This window comes from Phoca vitulina, unplaced genomic scaffold, assembly GCF_004348235.1.
Source record: "Phoca vitulina isolate PV1807 unplaced genomic scaffold, GSC_HSeal_1.0 scaffold14, whole genome shotgun sequence".
NCBI classification, from domain to species: domain Eukaryota; kingdom Metazoa; phylum Chordata; class Mammalia; order Carnivora; family Phocidae; genus Phoca; species Phoca vitulina.
The window spans coordinates 43,005,781-43,028,374 of NW_022589717.1; the positions used below are offsets into that span (position 1 = coordinate 43,005,781).

Genomic DNA, 22,594 nt, shown 5'->3' on the forward strand with positions numbered 1-22,594 from the left:
TGTGTGCGCGCATGCATATGCGTGTGTGTGTGTGCGTGTGTGTACCATATCTTTATCAACCAGAATTTAATACAGGAAAATTTCAGATCAAAATTTAATCAACAAACCTGAGGTTTACCTTTTCTTTGAAGAATACTAAATGTTTTGAATCCTTTCCAGGAAACTGATAGAAGTATGACCTTAAAGAAATCTAGCAAAACAAACATGCCCTGAGTACATCTTATCCATCTACTTCGTTGCCTCAAAACTTTAAATCTCCAGGATTCTCTTAGGTTAGGCAAGAGAGTGATTTGTATTTGATCTGCTCCATAAAGAATGGACAAAGCTGATTTCCTCTTTTGAAGGAGATTATTTTGAGTTTAATTTTATGCTTTTTAAATGCACTTCAGTATGAGCAGGTGAGAGTAGATACACTTCTCTCTGTAGACTCCTCAAGACAAAAAATTTAATAGGTACTATTTAAACTGTTCAATCCTTTCTTCACTTGTAAGCTAATTCTTTGATTAGTTCAGTGCTTTAAAATGTAGGTTTTATTATTATTCAGGTATGATGAGGCCAACAGATTAGGACTGGACTGCCATTGAAAGATATTTTGTTATTCACAGTTCCCACACTTAAAGAGCATGCTATGCCATGGGGGACTACTGGGGGGTCACCAGGTGCCTCCTGCAAGGGGTCAGAGAGGTGGCGGGGGAGTGGGCATGGGCAAGAGCTTTACCGTAGTTTCCACAGGAAGGAGTGGGTGAAACAGGGTAAAAGCACATTTAAGATCGGCTGGTTTGAATAATTGCAGCAAACTCTGCGGCCTAGGGGCTACTGTCGCCTAGTGTTTTGCTCTCTGGTTCTGGGGTGATAAGAGCAGGACAGTAGTGGCCCTGAGTGGGAGAGCCTAATAGAAGAGGTGGTGGGGATGTGGCTCCAGACTGATGAGCTTTCATATGAAAGGTGTGCCCAAAGGAGTCACTTACTCTCTTTAGGAATTGGCTAGCCCTGGGAAGGGCAGTCTTTCTGGGATCAGCAAGGCCCAGATGTCTATAGCCTCAGAATTACAGAAAATAAAAAGGCATAGTTAATATAGTCCATATACCAAACATTGTGCTGGGACATATAGCACACTTATTAACTTAGTGAATTAAGTTAAAAAGACCAGGTCTCTGCCCTGGAAGAAGTTACAGGATAGAGGGGCACATGAAGAACTGATCTCAGTAGAAGGTGGGAAGTTAAGTACACGGTAGTGATAAAGACAAGGTGCTAGGTCCATTGACACATTTAGGGACCCATCGTGGAATCCTTATAACCTTAGAAGCTCTATTATGTTTAGTATATTTCATAGAAGAGAAGCCATTAATTACTTGGATCTTTCATCGAAGAATTTTCCATATCATTTCTGGAAATACTTTAAATGCAGTCCTAAATATAAAACCCTTCCATTTCACCAAGAACCCTAGAATAGTGAAACTTTACAGCAATAAAGTCTCATGTCCTCATATATGTGAGGAACCTGAACCAGGAAGGCTAGCTGACTTTCCTAAAGTCACAGTTGAGCCTCTTTGCTCAGCCATTGCTAGCTCCAATGTGCAAATGGTTCCAATCATAAATTAAACACACATTTATCTAAATATTGGCCAGGAACCATGCTGCCCTTTTTGTTGCTACAGGGAGTCTGCCATCTAAATATTTGCAGTTTTTCCCCCTCTCGAGTCACACCCTGTCTTACCACATTTTAACAACATAGAACTGGTCACTTGACAGGTACTTATATCAGGAACAATCTGACTTCCCTGAGAGTGTCAATGCAATATAAATGACTCATAGTAATTTGACATATTGCTGAATTTGGACAAATTTCATCTTTTCTCTGCACTATGTCTTCTGTATGTTACAATCTGAGATGCTTTTTAAATTTTATTCGTGGAGCTGGAGAACAAATAGCATGAGTGCTTAGAAAGCAAAAACCAGATCAGTCTAATGGTTTGTAAGCACCAACCATTTCACCATATGCAATTGTTAAAGACCGGCTGAACCACTTCAGAAGACAAAAATAGGTGTTAGACTGTCACAAAAAATGCAGTTGTTTCCTTAATCTTCATTGCTCAGATTATATTTGTCTTAATTCATTTTTAGAAAACTGCAGATTCTATGGGATAAGACTGCTAGAAAAGCATACACATGACTGAACAAAATGTTGGTAGATGCTAAATTAGAATCTCATGGTCAAATAAGTTGAGTAAATACTAGATTAAACAGTGTTAAATTTCTTCTCTGCAGGACTTTCAGGGACTTTAATAAGAAAATGTGAATTGCAAACATCAAGAAGTGAGACATATAACATCTTCCAAATCTCTTCGTCCATAGATCCTTCACTATTAGGTTTTTCATGGGAAACATATTCCGAAGTAACGAGCAGCAGGTTGTATTTTTAAAGCATCAAATATACAATACACTGTGGATCAGTAAAAAAAAAAAAAGTTTAAAAGTTTTTTTCTGCAATGAAGAAGTCTATTTCCTAGGTGGGAAAATAAGGCATAGACACGGTAAGCCTCAAATAATGGTGTGAGGAAATAATACAGAAACTGTCACAAAGTGCTATGTGATCTACGGTCAAATGAAAGATGTTAAAATTTGTTCAGTACAGAGGTAGGAGAAACAGAACATAATTTTACATGCACTTATGTGCAAGGGAGCAGAAGTACAAGACACATAAAATATGGTTGCTAGGTTAAAGAAGTGAATAACTTAGAGGGAGAGCCAGGACGCGGTGTTGCAGGATGGGATGGTCCAAACCTCACAGACCTGAACTGCTTAACCTTTGTGTGCATGTGAGTCACCTGGAGGATCTGAACTGATTGAGTAGATTTGGGATGAGGATCAAGATTCTGTATTTCTGATAAACTCCCCAATGATGCCGATGCTGCTGGTCCAAGGATCACACTCTGAGGAGCAAGAAATTAGAGCAGGAGTTGGCAAACTTTTTCTATAAAGTGCAGATAGAAAATATTTTAGGATTTGTGGGCCATATACTCTGATGCAACTACCCACCTCTGTCACTATAATGCAGAAGCAGCTAGAGACAATATGTCAATGAGCATGGCAGGGTTCCAAAAAAAAAACCTTGATAGACGCTGAAATTTGAACTTTTTGTAATTTCCATATATCACAAATTCTTCTTCTTTTGACTTTTTTGCAAAAACTTAAAAATATGAAAACTGTTATGAGAACAGATGATGGGGCTGCAAGCTGTGCGTTTGCTGACTCAGGAGTTAGAGGACAAGACGCCACACTCCCTTGGGTAGCTGACAGTGGTTTCCTTATGAAGCACATCTAACCAAAGCAAATTACTCTTGCCCTCTCTAAACCTTCATTGTATTTTTCATGCTTAATTTTCCCTCCAAGTGTTGGTTTGTATCTTTTTCATGGAAGATAAAGACAGTCCTCAACTAGTTGCAGAGTTTACCAGGCTTTATTCTATTACCTGTAATATGTAATGCAGTGCCTTCCACATAGAAGATGCCCAGCAACCATATGTTCAGTTGAATTTAATCTGTCGAAGGAGCCTTTAGCTTGGCTATAAGGAAGGGGCTTTAGTGAAGAGGGCAGGAGAAAATTCTAAGGAAGAGAAAGGATAGGCAAAGGAAGGTCAGCAAGTGCTACATGAGGACTAGGTAGGAAATAACAAATCCATGCAAATATTTAATAGAAACAGAGGATTAGTATAGGAAAATGATAAAAAGGAAATAAAATCAGGGCCAGGTGTATGAATGGCTTCAATGACAGATCTGAAGTTTAGAGACTGATGTATGCGGGGAAGAGCTTTAATCTGATACAGAATCGAGGAAGAATCTATAGTTCACTAGAGATGGCGAAATCCATTAACTTAATCCAGTCAGTTCTCATGGGTGAAGATCTGGTCTGTGACTGTGTAAAGAGAACAGTAAAGAAGGAACTGGAAGATGACTCTAGGCTGAAATGTTCTGTGCAACTTTTTGAAGACAAAGGAAACAGGGCACCTGGGAGGCTCAGTCGGTTAAGCGTCTGCCTTTGGCTCAGGTCATGATCCCGGGGTTCTGGAATTGAGCCCCACATGGTCTCATGCTCAGCGGAGAGTCGGCTTCTCCTTTTCCCTCTGCCTCTCCCCCTGCTCCTCTCTCTCTCTCTCCCTCGCTCTCTCCCTCAAATAAATAAAATCTTAAAAAAGACAAAGGAAATTACAAAATGCCCCAGAGTCAAGAAATACTGCTCTTCTCAATCATCTCAGAAGTAGTAGGTGGTGTGTTGCAGAGGATGCTCTGTTGGCAAGGTGGCGGTGATAAATGTCTTTTAATTCCCAAAGTCTTCCCTGTTCTTCTATGAGTAACCCATATTTAATTTTTAATACAGTTTCTGGAGTTAATACCCAGAGTATTAGCAAACTGGTTTTATTTTCAGATTAAATATAGATAAATACCTAAACTATGCTACCTAAATACAGAAAAAACTTAGCCTTCGATGCCATATTTTTACAAAAGGATGCAAAGTCCAAAGAATTTTATAGAATATGAGACTCTGAGGAAATCTGAGTGCCGATCAAGAGGTAAATGGACAATATTGTCCCAGAGACCTTAGTGCTTTTGGTTGTAAGTGGCACATTCCTACATATTTCTTTAAAAATAAATCACATTTAGGGGAGGTTTTAGGGCAGCTTCATGTTTGTTTGTTTTTTTATAAAAATCCTGTTGAGAGTTTGAGGTGCTGGGGGAATAAGGCAAGTGTGAGAGAGAGCGTGCGTTAAAACGGTCTGGCAGCTTGCAGCCTCCTACACCGAGGTCCTGGTTGTTTGGGAAAGGCAAAGTGCTGACCAGCAAGAATGAATTACAGCACAACCTACGTCTCCCTACCTTGTGGAGGCCAGGCGTTCGGCTAGAAAGTTTTGTAAATACCAGAAATGTGGAAAGCATTAAATCTGTTATTGCTCAGCTGATCACAGGTCTTAGGGTCAACAAAAATATTGCTGCCTGTGATTTTTTAACATGATGACTCGTTCCCCCTTGATACATTAGATATTTTGAGCATAATGTTTATATTTCCTATTTTTCTTAAGGTCAGAATGATCAAATTATAAGGGGCATCTATGATAATAAAAGATAATAAAGTTCTATAAGACACTTTGAATTTCTGTTCCTTTTGTTTTGTTAACTAAAATGGTCTTTCCAAGTTTGACAATATCCCTTATTTCAAGGTTGATAAAACATACAAGATGCTTTACAAAGAAAACCTGGGGGAATTGTCTAGTCATTAATTTCATGGTCTAAAATGTAGCATTTCCCTCAGTAACATTGACATAGATCTTTTTTTTTTTTTAATCAAATGGGCATCTTATTACAGGGCATTAGCCTTTTACTTCTGCTTTATTATTTTAAGCATCACCATTTCCTTTCTTTCTCTCCTGTCCTTTGACCTCCATTTGGCCTGCAGATGGTTCTGTGAGGGAAAAGAGCTACACAGCACTCCTGATATTCAGATCCGCAGTGAGGGCGGGGACCTCCACACCCTGGTCATAGCAGAGGCCTTCGAGGACGACACAGGTCGCTATACCTGCCTGGCCACAAACCCCAGCGGCTCAGACACCACGTCTGCGGAGGTGTTCATTGAAGGTAAGGAGAGGCGCCTCTCACTTAAAGGGGTAGATACGGCCTCAGAGCTTGAGTCAAGCTTCACTGGGGAACATGCTTTTCCAACACAAACAACGTAATGGTGGTGTGACTCAAACCTCATTTCTCCCGAAAATTTTATACGAATTGAACAGTTCTGACACTTGGGCATACATCAACTATGTCTAAGGTCAACATTTGTTCCTTTTAATTGAAAACATTTTGGCTACATGAACTTGAATTTATTTAAAATGTAAAGTGTCTTATTTTTGGTTTCTCTAGTGAAGAGAGAATGGGAACAATACTATGTCTATCAGTCAGATAGAGTCTAACTATAGATGATTTAGGAAATCATTCATGGAAATGCTAAATGATTGAATATTTTTAAATGTTCTTATTTTTATTCTGGAATTTTTCCTCTTTTGTTAAGATTCTGTTAGTCCTCCTAAATGTACTTTGAACTTGGAATCACTAGGTAGAAAATACCTCAAGAATCAGTGTTGTATTAAAAAGGGATAGGCAGAGAGTAGAATATTTCTTTTGTTTTTGACAAGACTCAGCCTGTGGGAAATTAGAAAACTTGATGTGAAAGTATATAGTTTTAAATTATTATTGCATTTTGATCAATACCAATAATTTAAGTTAGAAATGTTTTAAGCGCCACAGTGTGCACATACTGTTTCTAAATCCATGAACTGGTGAGTACTCTATTAATTGGTTGCTTTTCAAAGTAGTAGTTAAAATACAAAAAAAGATTAAAATCCTCGAGGTCTCCACTACCTTACTCTTCATCTTTTTATTTTATTTTATTTTTTTACTGTTTAATTCCACCAAATTCCTTTATTATTTAAGCTAAAAGCAAGATATGAATCATAATTCATAGCTCTTTCAAGAATTGACAAAAAATGTAGTTTTAGAGAAATTATTACCACTGACTGAAAGTATGAACCTTTATTTTTAATAAAAGGATCCTCTGCATTGTCTTTGAATGTAAACATCTGTGAGCTCCTCAAGGGACTTTGTCCTGTTAATGAAAGCAAATGTTTTGTATAGAACAATAAGTAATACTTACATGACACTTATAAGTGTGCATATACTCATGCATAATGATTTAAACTTCCATGTAAGCCTATGAGGTATTAATAGTATCTGCTTTCTATATGTGGGTAAACTGAGACCTAGAGAGGTTAAAGCAACTCTTTCAAAGGCACCCCAGGGATTTGAACCCAGGCAGTCTTGCTCCAAGGCCCATATTCTTAACCACTGTGTCATACGTTTCAGAATGCTAAATGAATGACAAAAAGACTTTTAAAATTTAATAAGTTAGCAGGATTAGTCATGGGGTGGGGGGCTGTTTTGCAAACTTCTTAAAGCAGTTTAGAATACAATGAAAGGAACTTAAACTTGCATAAGAAAACTGTTTGCTAATGATGATCAGATATGCCTCCGAAATCCAAGTTCAGATAGAGCCTCTTAAAATTAAATGCTTTATTTGCTTTCAGCATTGCTGGAAATGTGGTGAATTTTAGTGTGCATTGCTTTTATGCTACAGATGTTATGTGAAATCACATTCAATTTACTTTTTTTATTTTTATTTTTTAAAGATTTTATTTATTTATTTGACAGAGAGAGACACAGGGAGAGAGGGAACACAAGCAGGGGGAGTGGGAGAGGAAGAAGCAGGCTTCCCGCCGAGCGGGGAGTCCGATGCGGGGCTCAATCCCAGGACCCTGGGATCCTGACCTGAGCCGAAGGCAGATGCTTAACGACTGAGCCACCCAGGCGCCCCTCACATTCAATTTAATAGGCTACCAACTGATTTCAGCCTGTGTTTATTAAGGCCCTACTATGTGCCAGATAATAAAGACCCATTCCCTGGCATCTAGGAGTTCCCAGTCTAACAGCAGAGATGGACACAGAAAACAAACAAACAAACAATGTAAGTGATGTTATAATAAGTGATAGAAATATAGAAAGTGTTACAAGGATACAAATTAACTTAAAAGGTTGACTAGAATATATATATGAGATATACCTACTTTTATGTAATAAAAGAAAATATTTCTCTACCTCCTGTGAAATCAGTTTCGGTATCTAACTCTGGTAGACCTAAAACATTCACACCAGGTTTTTAATTTTATTTCAGTAAATTTGTATCGAAGTTCCTGAACTACCAGTCCTCTTCTGCCTTTGACATCCTCCACATGAGTTATCAGCAGGCAAAAAGTAATCACTGGTTCTTGGGGCGACTGGGTGGCTCAGTCGCTGAAGTGCCTGACTCTTGATTTAGGCTCAGGTCATGATCTTGGGGTTCTGGGATTGAGCCCCATGTTAGGCTCTGTGCTCAGTGGGGAGTCTGCTTGGGGATTCTCTCTCTCTCCCTCTCCCCTAGTTGGTGCTCATGTACTCTCTAAAATAAATAAATAAATCTTTTTTTTTTTTTTATCACTGGTTCTGTATACCATGCACATTTCATGCCAGAACCTCAACAAAGATAATGAATTTTTTCCAGTGTACAGTTTTCCACGTGATAACACTGGATTTACTTCGATAGCCAACCAGCCTTGGGGTATCTGTGAGTTCAGATAGATTGTGGAGAATGAAGGAACTGGGCAGAGTGAGAATAGCCATTAAGAGTCAGTCTCTTATATTTTATTAAATCTTACTGTTAATATTCTATACACATATAAAAAAAAAAAAAGAGTCTCCTGGGGTGCCTGGATGGCTCAGTCGGTTAAGAGTCTGCCTTCTGCTCAGGGTCCTGTGATTGAGCCCCACTTTGGGCTCCCTGCTTAGCGGGGAGCCTGCTTCTCCCTCTCCGTCTGCCTCTCCCTGCCACTCGTGTTCTTGCTCACTCTGCTGTCTCTCTTAAATCAATCAATCAATCAATCTATCTATCTATCTTGAAAAGAGTCTCCTAAGCCTGATATAAGGTGCTTTAGAAAACTGGCTCATTAGCCTTGTGAAGTATGGATCATAATTAAAAAAACAAACAAACAGATTTTAGTGTATTTTTATCCCAGAGAACAATTATAATTACATGTAATGGGAGAGAATTTCATGAATTCTTAAGCTCATGTTATAATCAAAAGTAAGAAATTTTTATTTTTACTTATTTTTTTGAGTGTGCATGCGGGGGGTGGGGTGGGGAGGGGGTGCAGGGAGGAGTGGCAGAGGCAGAGGGAGAGAGATTCTACGCTCAGTGCAGAGCCTGACACAGGGCTCGATCTCACGACCCTGAGATCATGACCTGAGCCGAAATCAAGAGTCAGACACTTAACTGACCGAGTCACCCAGGTGCCCCAAGAAATTTTTATATTTTATTTTTTATATTTTATATTTTTATATTACTCATATATTTTATATTACTCATATATATATAAATATATCTAAAATATAAATATATTTTATATTTTTTATATTTTGTATTTTTATATTACTCATTCCAGGACTGAATTAGACTCAAACACATCGCTACTGAATTGTATCCTAAACCATGTTGCTGTTATTGTGTCAGCATGCAGTCATTTGTGGGGTCTGTCGAGAGTAGGAAGTTTTTTATAGAACTTCAAAATCTCAACAAAACCTTAGCTAAAAAGTTAACCTACTGGTTGAAAACTAAATTTCACTGTCTTACACATCAAGTTTTAGAAGGATACAAAATAAATTATAGCTTAAGAACAATAGCCAATGTTTATTTAGCATTAACTAGGAGCCAAGTACTGTTCTTGATTTTTACATGGATTATCTCATTTAATCCTTACAAAAATCACCTCCATTTTCTGGTTGAGGAATCGGAAACTCACAGAGGCTAAGTAACGTCCATGATATCTCTCACACACAGCTGGGATTCAAGGATTGAAAGCCAGGTAGTCTGACTCCTGAGTCTGCCCTCTTAACCACAGAGTAAAATGCATATGATCTCATTAAGATGGGGGCAGCTAGGAACCTGTGTGTTCAAGGAGCAGAAGGAAGTCCAGGAAGGTGGTGGCTTGGAGAGTTCGGCTATGGCCAGCACACGTGCAACATAGAGCCCTGTGGTCACTGTTAGCAGTTTGGTCTTTATGCTAAATAGAATCACTAATTATGGAGAGTTTAAACTGAAAGGTCACATTATCTGATCTCTATTTTTTTTACATTTTTTTTATTAACATATAATGTATTGTTTCAGGGGTACAGGTCTGTGATTCATCAGTCTTACATAATTCACAACACTCACCATAGCACATACCCTCCCCAATGTCCATCATCCAGACACCCCATCCCTCCCACCCCCCTCCACTCCAGCAACCCTTGTTTGTTTCCTGAGATTAAGAGTCTCTTATGGTTTGTCTCCCTCTCGGGTTTCATCTTGTTTCATTTTGCCCTCCCTTCCCCTATGATCCTCTGTCTTGTTTCTCAAATTCCTCATATCAGTGAGATTGTATGATACTTGTCTTTCTCTGATTGACTTACTTTGCTTAGCATAATACCCTCTAGTCCCATCCACGTCTTTGCAAATGGCAAGATTTCATTTTTTTGATGGCTGCATAATGTTCCATTGTATATATATATATAACATCTTCTTTATCCAGTCATCTGTTGATGGACATCTAGGCTCTTTCCATAGTTTGGCTATTGTGGACATTGCTGCTATAAACATCGGGATGCACGTGCCCTTTCAGATCACTGCATTTGTATATTTGGGGTAAATACCCAGTAGTGCAATTGCTGGGTCGTATGGTAGCTGTATTTTCAACTTTTTGAGGAACCTCCATACTGTTTTCCAGAGTGGCTTCACCAGCTTGCATTCCCACCACCAGTGTAGGAGGGTTCCCCTTTCTCCGCATCCTCGCCAACATCTGTCGTTTCCTGACTTGTTAATTTTAGCCATTCTGACTGGTGTGAGGTGGTATCTCATTGAGGTTTTGATTTGGATTTCCCTGATGCCAAGTGATGTTGAGCACTTTTTCACGTGTCTGTTGGCCATTTGGATGTCTTCTTTGCAGAAATGTCTGTTCATGTCTTCTGCCCATTTCTTGATTGGATTATTTGTTCTTTGGGTGTTGAGTTTGATAAGTTCTTTATAGATTTTGGATACTAGCCCTTTATCTGATATGTCATTTGCAAATATCTTCTCCCATTCTGTCGGTTGTCTTTTGATTTTGTTGACTATTTCCTTTGCTGTGCAGAAGCTTTTTATCTTGATGAGGTCCCAATAGTTCATTTTTGCCCTTGCTTCCCTGGCCTTTGGCAATGTTTCCAGGAAGAAGTTGCTGTGGCTGAGGTAGAAGAGGTTGATGCCTGTGTTCTCCTCAAGGATTTTGATGGATTCCTGTCTCACATTTAGGTCTTTCATCCATTTTGAGTCTATTTTTGTGTGTGGTGTAAGGAAATGGTCCAGTTTCATTCTTCTGCATGTGGCTATCCAGTTTTCCCAACACCATTTGTTGAAGAGGCTGTCTTTTTTCCACTGGACGTTCTTTCCTGCTTTGTCGAAGATTAGTTGACCATAGAGCTGAGGGTCCATTTCTGGGCTCTCTATTCTGTTCCATTGATCTATGTGTCTGTTTTTGTGCCAGTACCATACTGTCTTGATGATGACAGCTTTGTAATAGAGCTTGAAGTCCGGAATTGTGATGCCGCCAGCTTTGCTTTTCTTTTTCAACATTCCTCTGGCTATTCGGGGTCTTTTCTGGTTCCATACAAATTTTAGGATTATTTGTTAACATTTCTTTGCAAAAAGTTGATGGTATTTTGTTGCTCTGGCATATCATCTGAGACCAGCTAGAAGCCTTTTGCAGGAGTATGGAGGAGAAGCAACGGGACTTCAGGAGAATAGGCATAATGGAGAGGGAGAGTCAGACTTGAGTTGTGAGTTCAGAGGTAGACTCCAGAAGCCATGCGGTGGACTAGATGTGGGGGTGACGGGGTGAAAGGGATCAGGGACAACTCTGTGGACTTCAGCTTTACCATTTGTGCGTACTGTGTTGCCAGTCTCTGAAAGGGGGAGGACCGGCGAGGAACAGGATTAGGGCCAGAGGGAAGTAAGGGCTTCGTTTTGAACATGCCAAGTTTGAAATCCCTATTTATTTATTTATTTATTTATTTTATTTTTTAAAGATTTTATTTACTTATTTGACAGAGACAGAGATAGCGAGAGCAGGAACACAAGCAGGGGGAATGGGAGAGGGAGAAGCAGGCTTCTTGCCAAGCAGGGAGCCCGATGTGGGACTCGATCTCAGGACCCTGGGATCATGACCTGAGCTGAAGGCAGACGCTTAATGACTGAGCCACCCAGGCGCCCTGAAATCCCTATTTAGATAAGTCAGTAAGTAGACATAAGAATATTGTCTAGCACCCAGGATGAGAAAAATATTTTTGGGAGCATCAGGATGTGGGTGGTACCGAAAGCTCTGGGACTAGGCATATTACTGGTCAGACCAATGAGGGAGAAAGATGTGATGGGGAAGAGTAAGGGGACTAAGTCTGAGCTGGGGATAATCCTTCCTGCATGTTGAACTTTCAAGAGGAGGAGATGCCAGCAAATGAGAGGAAGAAGAAGAAGCCCCTGGGATGGGAGAGAACCAGTCAGAGCAGCGTAGGAGGGGGCAGGAGACAGTGTTTCAGGAAGGAGGGTGAGGCGAGCTCTGTCCACTGTTGCCTCAGAGTCCAGTCAGATGAGGACAGGGAGGAAACCACTGGGATTAGCAACTGTGGGTGTTGTCGGTGATTTTAACAAGAAGGGTTTGGGGAATCTGGAGAGCACCAACAATCACATGGAATGAGTTGAGAAAAGTTTGCAAAATATGGGAGGAGAAGCAACAAATAGTAGATGGTGTTGGGGAAGTTTTGTTCAGCCACCAGCAGAGATATGGGCCTGTATCTGGGAAGGAGGGTGGGGTCAAGAAAGATGGTATTTTTGCACTTTGCTTGCTTGTTTTCATACCAGAAGTACTAGAATATGTTTCTTTGCTAATGGAAATAATCCTTCTAGATCATGTAGAAGGGAGGGAGAGTAAGAATGAGACCAAAGTCTTGGAAAAGGAGAAAGGGGATGGAATCTGGCCCACATGTGTGCTAGATGGAGAGGGGGTTACCCTCCAGGACTAGATGGCAAAGAGATAATCCTAAATTCATGATATAAATAGGAAAGGTAAATGTAAGCATGTGAAATAAATACAGACATCTCAAGTTTCCACCACTGCCACCTTTTCCTGATTGTAAAATGGATTATACAGATTATTACAGCTTTAGGAGCTCCCAAGAGGGCAGGGCAGGATGATGATCCCGAAATATGGGATGAAGGAAGTGGGATTAAACCTGACCTTGTAGGAATCGGATGGAGAGGCAGACAGGGCAGCATGAAAAATGTGGAGAAGGGGCAGGAATACTTGAGCATGATTCACGTTGGCAGACCCTGTGCGACATTTATTTGTAGGTTCTCAGCGCTTTGAATAATCAGATAAAATATGTGCCCCTTTTAAGGGACATTTTGAAGCATGCGGAGATGTTGTAGAGCACCCCACCAGGGGAAAGCCCCTCTGAGTATGTAATACTACGAGAAGCTCAAGGAGTCTAGACACAGCTTTGGGCATTCCTCACCTCATTTATTTTTAAATAACTTTTATAATATTTTCTGGCTAGCTTAGTTCTTAGCTCCATGACCCTGAATAGCTATTCAGCGGCTCTGTGCTTCATTTTCTCCATCTCTGCATGGAGAAAATTAGATTATGGTAAGGATTGAGAGCAGTTCCTGACACACAGTGTGAGCTATGATTGCTGTTATAAAAATAGCACATTTTTTTATTTTTAGAAACTTAGAGCATACAGATAGAAGGAAGGTATAAAAATCATGTGTAACGCCACAACTCTGTGAAGGTTACTCTTAATATTTTGATCTTTGCAGTCTTTATCCTGTGTGCGTACATTTTACTCTGCATACTCTTGTACCTTATTTTAAGTTTAACGTGTCACAACTACCCATGTCATTAATTTTTCTTTTTTTGAGGGAGCAAGTGCAGGGACGGGGGCAGGCAGAAAGAGAGGGAGAAAGAGAATCCCAAGCAGACTCCATGCCTAGTGTGGAGCCCAACTCAGACCTCAGTCCCACAACCCCAAGATCATGACCTGAGCAGAAACCAAGAGTCAGATGCTTAACTGACTGAGCCACCCAGGCGCCCCGTGTTAAACATTCTTTAAAACTCATTTTAATGTCTTTATAGTCATTCATCATTTATAAAATCTTAAATCATTGGCATTGCTTCATTAGTCTTATTGGAGTCTTAAATGGTTATTGCTGCACTGGTGCTTATAGCAACTGAGAGAGAAGGGAGGGAGAGGATGAGTAACTTGAATGGGGGCGGAGTGTATTTACCCCTTAAATTTTGAAAAGCAAAGTATGCACAAAGGATGAACGCCATGACCAGTTTCACTAAAGTCCCTCAAGGTCTCCAATACATATTTAATATATACATATATTTTTAAATGGTTGATACTTGCTCTCATGAAGACTTCCTATTTCTCAAAGTTGAAGCTGTATGACTTACTTCCAGCTTGCTTGCACTCAGAAATATGCCTTTTTTTCCCTTTTATTAAGGAAGATACCAGATTGACAAAAATAATTAAAGCATAGTGTTTTTATGAGTGCAAGGGAAATGGGGATTTTGATGTATGGCTATTTTATACCCTTTCCTGGGGAAGTATTTTTTTTTTAAGGTTTTATTTATTTATTTGGCAGAGAGAGACATAGCAAGAGAGAGAGAGCACAAGCAGGGGGAGCGGGAGAGGGAGAATCAGGCTTCCCGCTGAGCAGGGAGCCCGATGCGGGGCTCGATCCCAGGACCCCGGGATCATGACCTGAGCCAAAGGCAGATGCTTAATGACTGAGCCACCCAGGCGCCCCTGGGGAATTTAGAGATGGAAATACTATATCCATTCCTAGTGGAATGGTGAGATTATGGTAAAGCTGCACACATGTATTTGAAGCAGCCATTAGCAAATTATTAAGTACATGTCTGATGTCATGGAAAGGCATTTCACAATGTATTGAGTGAGTAGGGGAAAAAGGCAGTAATTTAACAATAGGCATAGCATCATCTTCTTAAAATATATTATTTATATAGGTACACAGGGATAAACTTTAGAAGGTTATGCTCCAAAGTATCTTAGTGGTGGTATTCCAAATGATTTTTTTTCTTTAATTTTTGCTGTTGAACATTTTCTGGGTCTTTTCCTACAAGGAAGTATTAAATGGGGTACGTATTTTATTTTATTTTATTTTTTTTTTTTTTTTAAAGATTTTATTTATTTATTTGAGAGAGAGAGAATGAGAGAGAGCGAGTACATGAGAGGGGGGAGGGTCAGAGGGAGAAGCAGACTCCCTGCTGAGCAGGGAGCCCGATGCGGGACTCGATCCAGGGACTCCAGGATCATGACCTGAGCCGAAGGCAGTCGCTTAACCAACTGAGCCACCCAGGCGCCCTAAATGGGGTACGTATTTTAAATGAAAAGGGTACGCACACCTTTTAAAGGCAAGACAGCAGGCACATTTTTGTGACATTTCCACTGGCACTGAATTTCCAGAAAAGCACAGAGATCATGGGCATTTGATTCCTTCACTGTGTGTGGGGAGCGATATAGAAATAGCATTAGACGAACAGATAGATGGATAGTAATTGCAGGTTCTGGATCATATCCCTCCAGACTGGAGCCTCCATCAAAAACTGAAAGTGATGTTTTGATAATACAAAAATGGTAACCAGAGACAGGAATGTCCTTTCCTGACCAGCAGGTGCAGAGCAGATGACCAAAGGGAGGAGACAGAATGAGAGAGGGAGGGGAGAGTCAATCTTGAGCGGGGAGGGAACTTGCTGGCACAGATAGGGAGATTTGATCTGCCACCGTCTGCAAGAGCTGCTCTGACACCTGAGACAGAAGGTGACATTGAGATTTCACAAGGGTTGGACAGGTGTGCAAGAACTAGCCAATGTATTCTTATCCAGGGGTTACAAACTTTTTTTGGCCCTTTACCTTTCTCTGAAAACCAGCTGGAAAAAAATTGGGAAAAAAGAATTTTCAAAAAAAAGGAAAATTCTAACTAGATAATCAGAGGGGATTTTATTTTTAAGAGTTAAAATATTAGGCATCAGGGGCGCCTGGGTGGCTCAGTCATTAAGGGTCTGCCTTCGGCTCAGGTCATGATCCTGGGGTCCTGGGATCGAGCCCCGCATTGGGCTCCCTGCTCAGCAGGAAGCCTGTTTCTCCCTCTCCCACTCCCCCTGTTTGTGTTCCCTCTCTCGTGCTTTCTCTCTCTGTCAAATAAATAAATAAAAATCTTAAAAAAAATAAATACAAATAAAATGTTTGGCATCAGATGAAAGACAGCTATTTGTCTCCCCAATTTCTGGCCACTTTGAGAGCATCTGTGATAACTTCGGTAGGACTTTTGCTCCCCCTCCCTTTCTCTTTAATGCTCCTGTGATTCCAGTAAAACTGATCTGTCTCAAGTTACCCATGATTTTCTGGTAACTGAGTCTACTGATTCTTCCTCCTATTTCCCCTGCTCATGTCCCATACCTCCTCATCACGGTTAAAACTTTCTCCATCTCTATCACCTATTTTTGATGGTTTGCTGGTTCTGCTGCTCTTTTGTTTTGCTACTCCCCCAGTTCATCCTGCATGGTTAATTTTCCCACCCACCACTCTCGATGCCTAGACAGAAAGTCCAAGCACTTTGGCCCTTATATTCCGCATCCCACTTTACATTTCTCGACTTGCCTCCCACTGCTGCCCCCCAGCATGCTGCTCTTTTGTGGTTGCTCAGTTCACTTTCTGTCCCCAACCAAGCATTTGCAGTTCCCAAGGTTCCATTCATTCATCCTGCCACCAGTTGAAGGCCTGCCATTAGCAAGGCATGAAGCCGAGGCCTCGGAGGAATAGACATCCACAGCACATGAAGGTCATACCACATGGGGGATGTCACAGACCACAAGTTCAAAAATCCTCTCCCCACGGCTTTCTAGTTATGTGACCTTATGCAAATTACTTAATCTCTTGGTTCCTCAATTTTCTAATGTGTAATTGGACATAATTCACCCCTTAGGTGAGTTATTATAATAATTAAATGTTACACAGTGCCTAGCAGATTCCCAGGCAAAATAGTAAGTACTCAAAAATTGATAGTTCCCTTCCTAACCCCACCTCAATTTTTGCAAAAACTTAGTTTTTTAGCAGATATGATGTTTTAAGTGACCTGAGTAGTATAAGCCAGAACATGGGGAGTTCAGAGAAGACAGAGCACAGAAAACACTAATAGGCTGATCATATCTAGAAGACTAGCTAAGAGTTTCCTACGAGAGTGAATAATATAACTAAATGTACAAACATGGGAAAAGACCAGGAAAGGAAAGCCCCCACCTCCTTTGGGTCTTTACTCAAAGTCCCCAACTTGATGGAGCCTTCCTTGCCACCCCACTTCACATTGCATCCCACACCATGCCCATCCTTCCCTATACCCCTACTCTGATTTGCTTTCCCATTTCACTCACCGCCATGTCATGTATTTATTTAGTCTGTGGTCTGTGTCTTCAAAAGAATGTAAACTCCACGGGGGCAGGGGTGTGTGGGGTGTATGTGTATATTTCTTCAGTGCTGCATTCCCATTACCTAGTGGAATGTACACCAGTGAGTATGTTCAACTCTCTGGCTTGGGGTCATAGGACATGGAAGTTCTGGCTGATAGAACTAGAAAATCTGGTTGGAAATCATGAAAGCCACTAAATAGCAGGGGTTTAGGTTTTTAAATTTACTGAGTTGAAATTCCTTATCTTAGGTTTTTTTTTTTTTTTTTAAACAGGAAAGGTGAGCTATAGTAAAAAATGACATCGGTTGAAGATTGACAGAGAGACAGAGGAAGACAAGATAAGAATTTATTTTGGTGGTCTAGGAACTAACTGAAGAAAGCCTATACTAAGTGGTAGTTAGAGAAGTAAATACGAAGGGACAGCAGACATTCCAGCAGAGTTACCTAAACCTGACTCTTAAAACATTAATAAAGGACAGGAGAAATAGAGTCATGGAACGGAACACTGGGCAGCCATCCAAGAAATTGAGGAAATGCATATATTCTAAATGTATTTATAAGCACCAATAATTGCAAAGAGTACATATAGTGTGATTCTACTTGTAGAGATATGTACATAAATACATGTATGCTAATACATTAAATTTAGCTGACAAATAGATATCAGACTATTAACACGTGCAGAATGGCATTAAGGAAGGTACCCACTGGTCTTTAGTATTATGTCACATAATTCTATGCCGTTTGGTTACTTTTCTATAAGCATGTATTATTTTATATTAAAGTATCTTTAAATAACTTAACTCATTTTAAATACGTCTCATAAAAGAAATGTCAAGAGTATACTTCTAATCATCACAATTATTTTAAATCTATCACAGTTTGCATTTTGACTAAAAACCTGATAAGGTGACCCTTAATTCAAAAACCGTAATGAAGCAAATGAATTTGGGAAAGCATGATCCAAAATCAGAGACCTTCTTATTCAAGAATGAAGCCACTATTTTGTTCTAATTTATCAGAGTCAGAAAGCATCTCCTAATTAATGAGTAATGAAGTCATTAATAATCCACACAATGTAATCTCCTGGGAAAGGGTTAAAGTTTAAAATCATGAATGCTTTGCAAACAGACACACACACACATTTATTTCATAGTTTATAAGCCATTTAAAAATATGGTTGTGATGACCAAAGTGATAAAAATGAAACATAGTAAATCTGGCATTAAAACCATATTGCTTTGAAGAAAGCTTTTTATAGAAGATCTTTCTTTAAGTAGTTTTATGAAAAATAACAGTTCAAGTAAAAATGGTCTGAACATTCCCTATTTCAGCATAAGACTTTGTATGTGATTATTTAAAAATGAGAAATATTACTCCTTGAAGCAGTTATAGATACTACTCAAATCTTAAATTTATCATTATTTTTCACTCACTCAGGTGCCAGTTCGACAGATTCTGAGAGTGAAAATTTAGCTTTCAAATCAAACCCTGGAGCCATGCCACAGTAAGTGCCTACGATCCCATCAATTATCTGTACAACAAAGAATGTGGACAGAATCACTGGGGTAAGAAGCAGTGCGCCTTGTGCTGCGAAGGAAGAGGTCAGCTGATGTCAGTCAAAGATCCAATATTTGAATGTGGAACACAATTTCTAACTTAGGAATTTAGACTTTGAAGTCTGCACTTCATAATCGAGATGCCAAAATCACACCGTAGACAATCTTAAGTTTCAAGGACAACTAACTGGTTATAAATATATGAAAACAACAGCAACATTGAGAGGAAATTAGTGAAATCATTACCAAAATGTAAATGAGGACGAATCTATTTATACAAATTGGAAAGTGTGCAATTAGCCCAGAAATACTTGAATAAAGATTATTACTAGTTAGATCTTATCATGAAAATTATAAAATTTAGTTCTTACAAAGACAAATGGATTATTTTCCAAAATAATTATTATGTAAATTGATGATAATAATTAAATTTTTGCAAAAATAAAATCAAACCTACCAGAATTTTTTAGAAAACTCCATGAGTGTTGAGACTGTGCTAATAAATTCCTTTGATCTGCTAGCAGATACATAACAATTATATCTATTCAGCATCAAATAGTCCCTGAGTATTAATGCTAAAGGAACCTTGTGAGATCATATACTCTGCCACTCCTGATTTCAGATAAGGATCTTAAGTTTCGTGAGGTTACTGGACTCGCTTGAGATTGCACAGCCAGCCTCTTAGCAAAATTGGGCCTAGAAACCAACTTTTCTTAACCTTTTTCTACACCTCACTAACTTTTATGCAGTAAGAAAAGACAAAAATGCCAAGACATTCCCAGCAAAATTAGAAACCAGAACAAAGAACAGCTGCTAAACTTAAAATAGACCACTAAAACTTTGAATTAAATACAGAACCCTAACCCTAAAGATTTCAAGTATCTGCTTATTGCTACAGATTGGGCCTTTTCCAGATATTTTCTTTTCTCTTAGGATTTCCAAGTTCAATACTTTAGGTTCTCTGATAATAACTGAGTTATATATAGTTATTTTTCTTTTACCCGTGTGTTTATTTTGCTAATATCTATAAGATCTATTCTATGCATATGTTGACCACAGCTATTCTAACTGTAGATTATGGCTTCCCATTTCTGAAGCACTTACAGTTGAAGTGGATTGAGTGCACAAAAAGAAACTGAGCTCTTGTGGGGAAATCTTTCAAAGAGCAATTCCTGCTTTAAAAAAATTGATGGAACACACTTGCCTCCTTATTTTCCAGAGCTCAAAAGAAAACAACTTCTGTCTCCTTGACAATAGGATCCTCATCTCCAAAGACAGGAGTGACCACAGCTGTGATTCAACCATTGTCTGTCCCTGTTCAACAGGTAAGTGTGCCTTGGACCAGAGACCATAGTGAGTCAAACTCATTAGCAAACTTCTTGGTTTAAAGATTACAGCTTTGATTCCAGCTAGTACACTCCCTGCAGTATTTTTTAAGTGGAAACACAACTGGGAGGAAAGAAAATGGTAGGTAAAGTCCTCCCTTTCAACCCACTAAAAATCATCTTTAATCAAAAACACATCACCAGTTAGTCAACGTCTGCATTTCCATTAGGAGTGTCTCTAACAGCCCATAACCTGATAAAGTGGTATCTCTTTTAGCTATGACTATTTGATTTTTCTTCCACCTATATGTCCTCTTCTGTTTAGCCAAATTTATTAGCTCATTTAAAACAAATTAGAAGCAAGAAAAGTCCACATACCAACAAAAGTTCTTCTAAGAGATAAACAGATAATTAAAAAAAATTCCAATTCCTTGACTTAACCAAACATTTTTATCCTGCCTTTTTTTCATCATAAGACTGCTATATCCAAGAATGAACAACAATACACACTACTGGAAAATAATATTGAGTTTACTTTGCAAACATAACAGGAAATTTTTTTAAAAAACAGTAAAAAATATAATTAGAATCTAAATGTTTTAATCAGATGTATGTTACTTTGCCTTTGTGCTATGATGTGTATATTTAAATAAGACACTCACAAAAGTCTTCCCCACCCTTGCCCTTGAAATGTAAATGAATTCCTAACTAGTAAGTCTGTTTTGTGAGCATCACCGGGCCCTCCATCTATTGAGCACTCAGGTGTTTTAGTAATTGTAGTATGTGACATATACTCTTGGATATGTGGAATATGGAAACAGTAAAGACATTTGAGTTTATAAACTTGAACCAACCAGTATAATTCATTCAAAGATAGCATAGATATTTCCTGTAAACCCCTAAACCAGAGTGGAACTTCCAAAAATATTTCTGATTAAATCAGTGGATTTTTTTTGTTTAATATTTAAGTATTGATGAGTGATGAATGCTTATTGGCACCATGCTAGGAATTTCATTGGAAAAAAATACATCACCAGCTTCATTCCCAAACACTTTATAGAACTATGCATGGGAAACAGGAAATATACACATGAAACATTTCTTGATTGTGGCAGAATGTGTTAAAGTGTAACACAAAAGCTTACGAGCAGAAAATATTTAAATATGTAAGCACCATAATAATGTAAATGGTACATTTTAAATGGTTTAAATTCTCCAGGAACACTAAATGGAAGGTCATATATTCCAGTTGTATAGGAGGGTGAGGGGCTCACAGAAACTCCATTGCTTTATTATTTTAAGCAACATCACATAAAGTTGAACACCCAGGAGCCCGATTGCCTGGGTGCAAATCCTAGCTCTACCACTTGATGTAACCTCTCTATGCCTGGTCTCTTCATCATAAAATGAAGATAATACTGTCTATCTCACAGGACTATCCTGATGATTCAGTGAATGAGTGAATCTCCCTATAACACTTAGAACGGTGCCTGGCACAGACTAAATACTATATAAGTGTTCAAATCGTCTTTGGACGTATAAAGACAACAAAAAGTGAAACCCAGTCTGAAGCACAAGCCAATGAAAAGTCTTACAAGGATAATGAATAAGGCCCTTTACTATCCTAGCATCTCTACAGCTCTGCCAACATTCTCGATGATAACTTGTGACATATTTAGACACATGATATCAGATCACCATTGTCTGGGGTTAAGAAGCTAACAGTTGCTTACATAGAAGGGAATAAATCCAAAGTGTTTGAAAATAAATGATTGGAGAAAGAGACATATTTTCCATTCACTACTCTGGAATCTTTATATTTCCCCAGAGACGAATGCCATTCAGTAAGTATTTTAGCACCTTTGTTTTTTGCACATCAAGAAAAAAACAATATATTCCTTTTTAACTTGTTTCCTGTGATCCCTTACACAAAAAAGAGTGCAGGCTAAACATAAGGTAGATGGTTGATAATTTACCCTCCACTGCCAGCCACTTGTGCTTTTAATTCCATGAATCCAGACTGTATTTAAAAATAAAATATAATGTCTGTGAGAACTTTTGAAAAGACCCCTGTGGAAGTCCCACACACAGAAATCCATTTGGTAATAGCATTTACAAGCTCATGGATCCCCAAGGAACCGGGGAACTTTTACCTTGAATATCCTTTTGAATAGAGAAGTGTAACAGCTGTGAAAGGAGGACGTGGAACAATGTCTGTACTGTATGTGAGCCTAGACCAGCAAAATGACACATGGCGCTATATGCGTTCCCTCGTTCCATTCATGGGGAGTGACCCCAATAATGAAAGTTTTCTTTAGCCTGTCTTTTCAACAGTTTCTATATTCAGAATTTGATCCATGCGTCTCTGCGTTTTCAGGTCCACAGTCCAACCTCGTATCTCTGCCGGCCCGATGGAGCTGCTCCTGCCTGCTTTCCTCCTATTTTTACAAAGGTCTGATATCTGCAAGTCTCGTTCTCTGTGTTTGCTTTGGTCCTTAAGTTCTCTTCACATGGGGCTTC

At 39.1% G+C, this 22,594-nt stretch overlaps 1 protein-coding gene across 1 annotated transcript in view; it reads left to right on the top strand.

The window, feature by feature from the left end:
* PALLD (palladin, cytoskeletal associated protein) overlaps positions 1-22,594 on the top strand; it is a 389,064-nt gene that overhangs the window by 141,167 nt on the left and 225,303 nt on the right. Inside the window, exons 2-5 of the mRNA XM_032413166.1 lie at positions 5,452-5,630; positions 18,631-18,697; positions 19,969-20,074; positions 22,452-22,526. Coding sequence (XP_032269057.1) covers positions 5,452-5,630; positions 18,631-18,697; positions 19,969-20,074; positions 22,452-22,526 — 427 coding nt within the window. The remainder of the gene's footprint in view (positions 1-5,451; positions 5,631-18,630; positions 18,698-19,968; positions 20,075-22,451; positions 22,527-22,594) is intronic.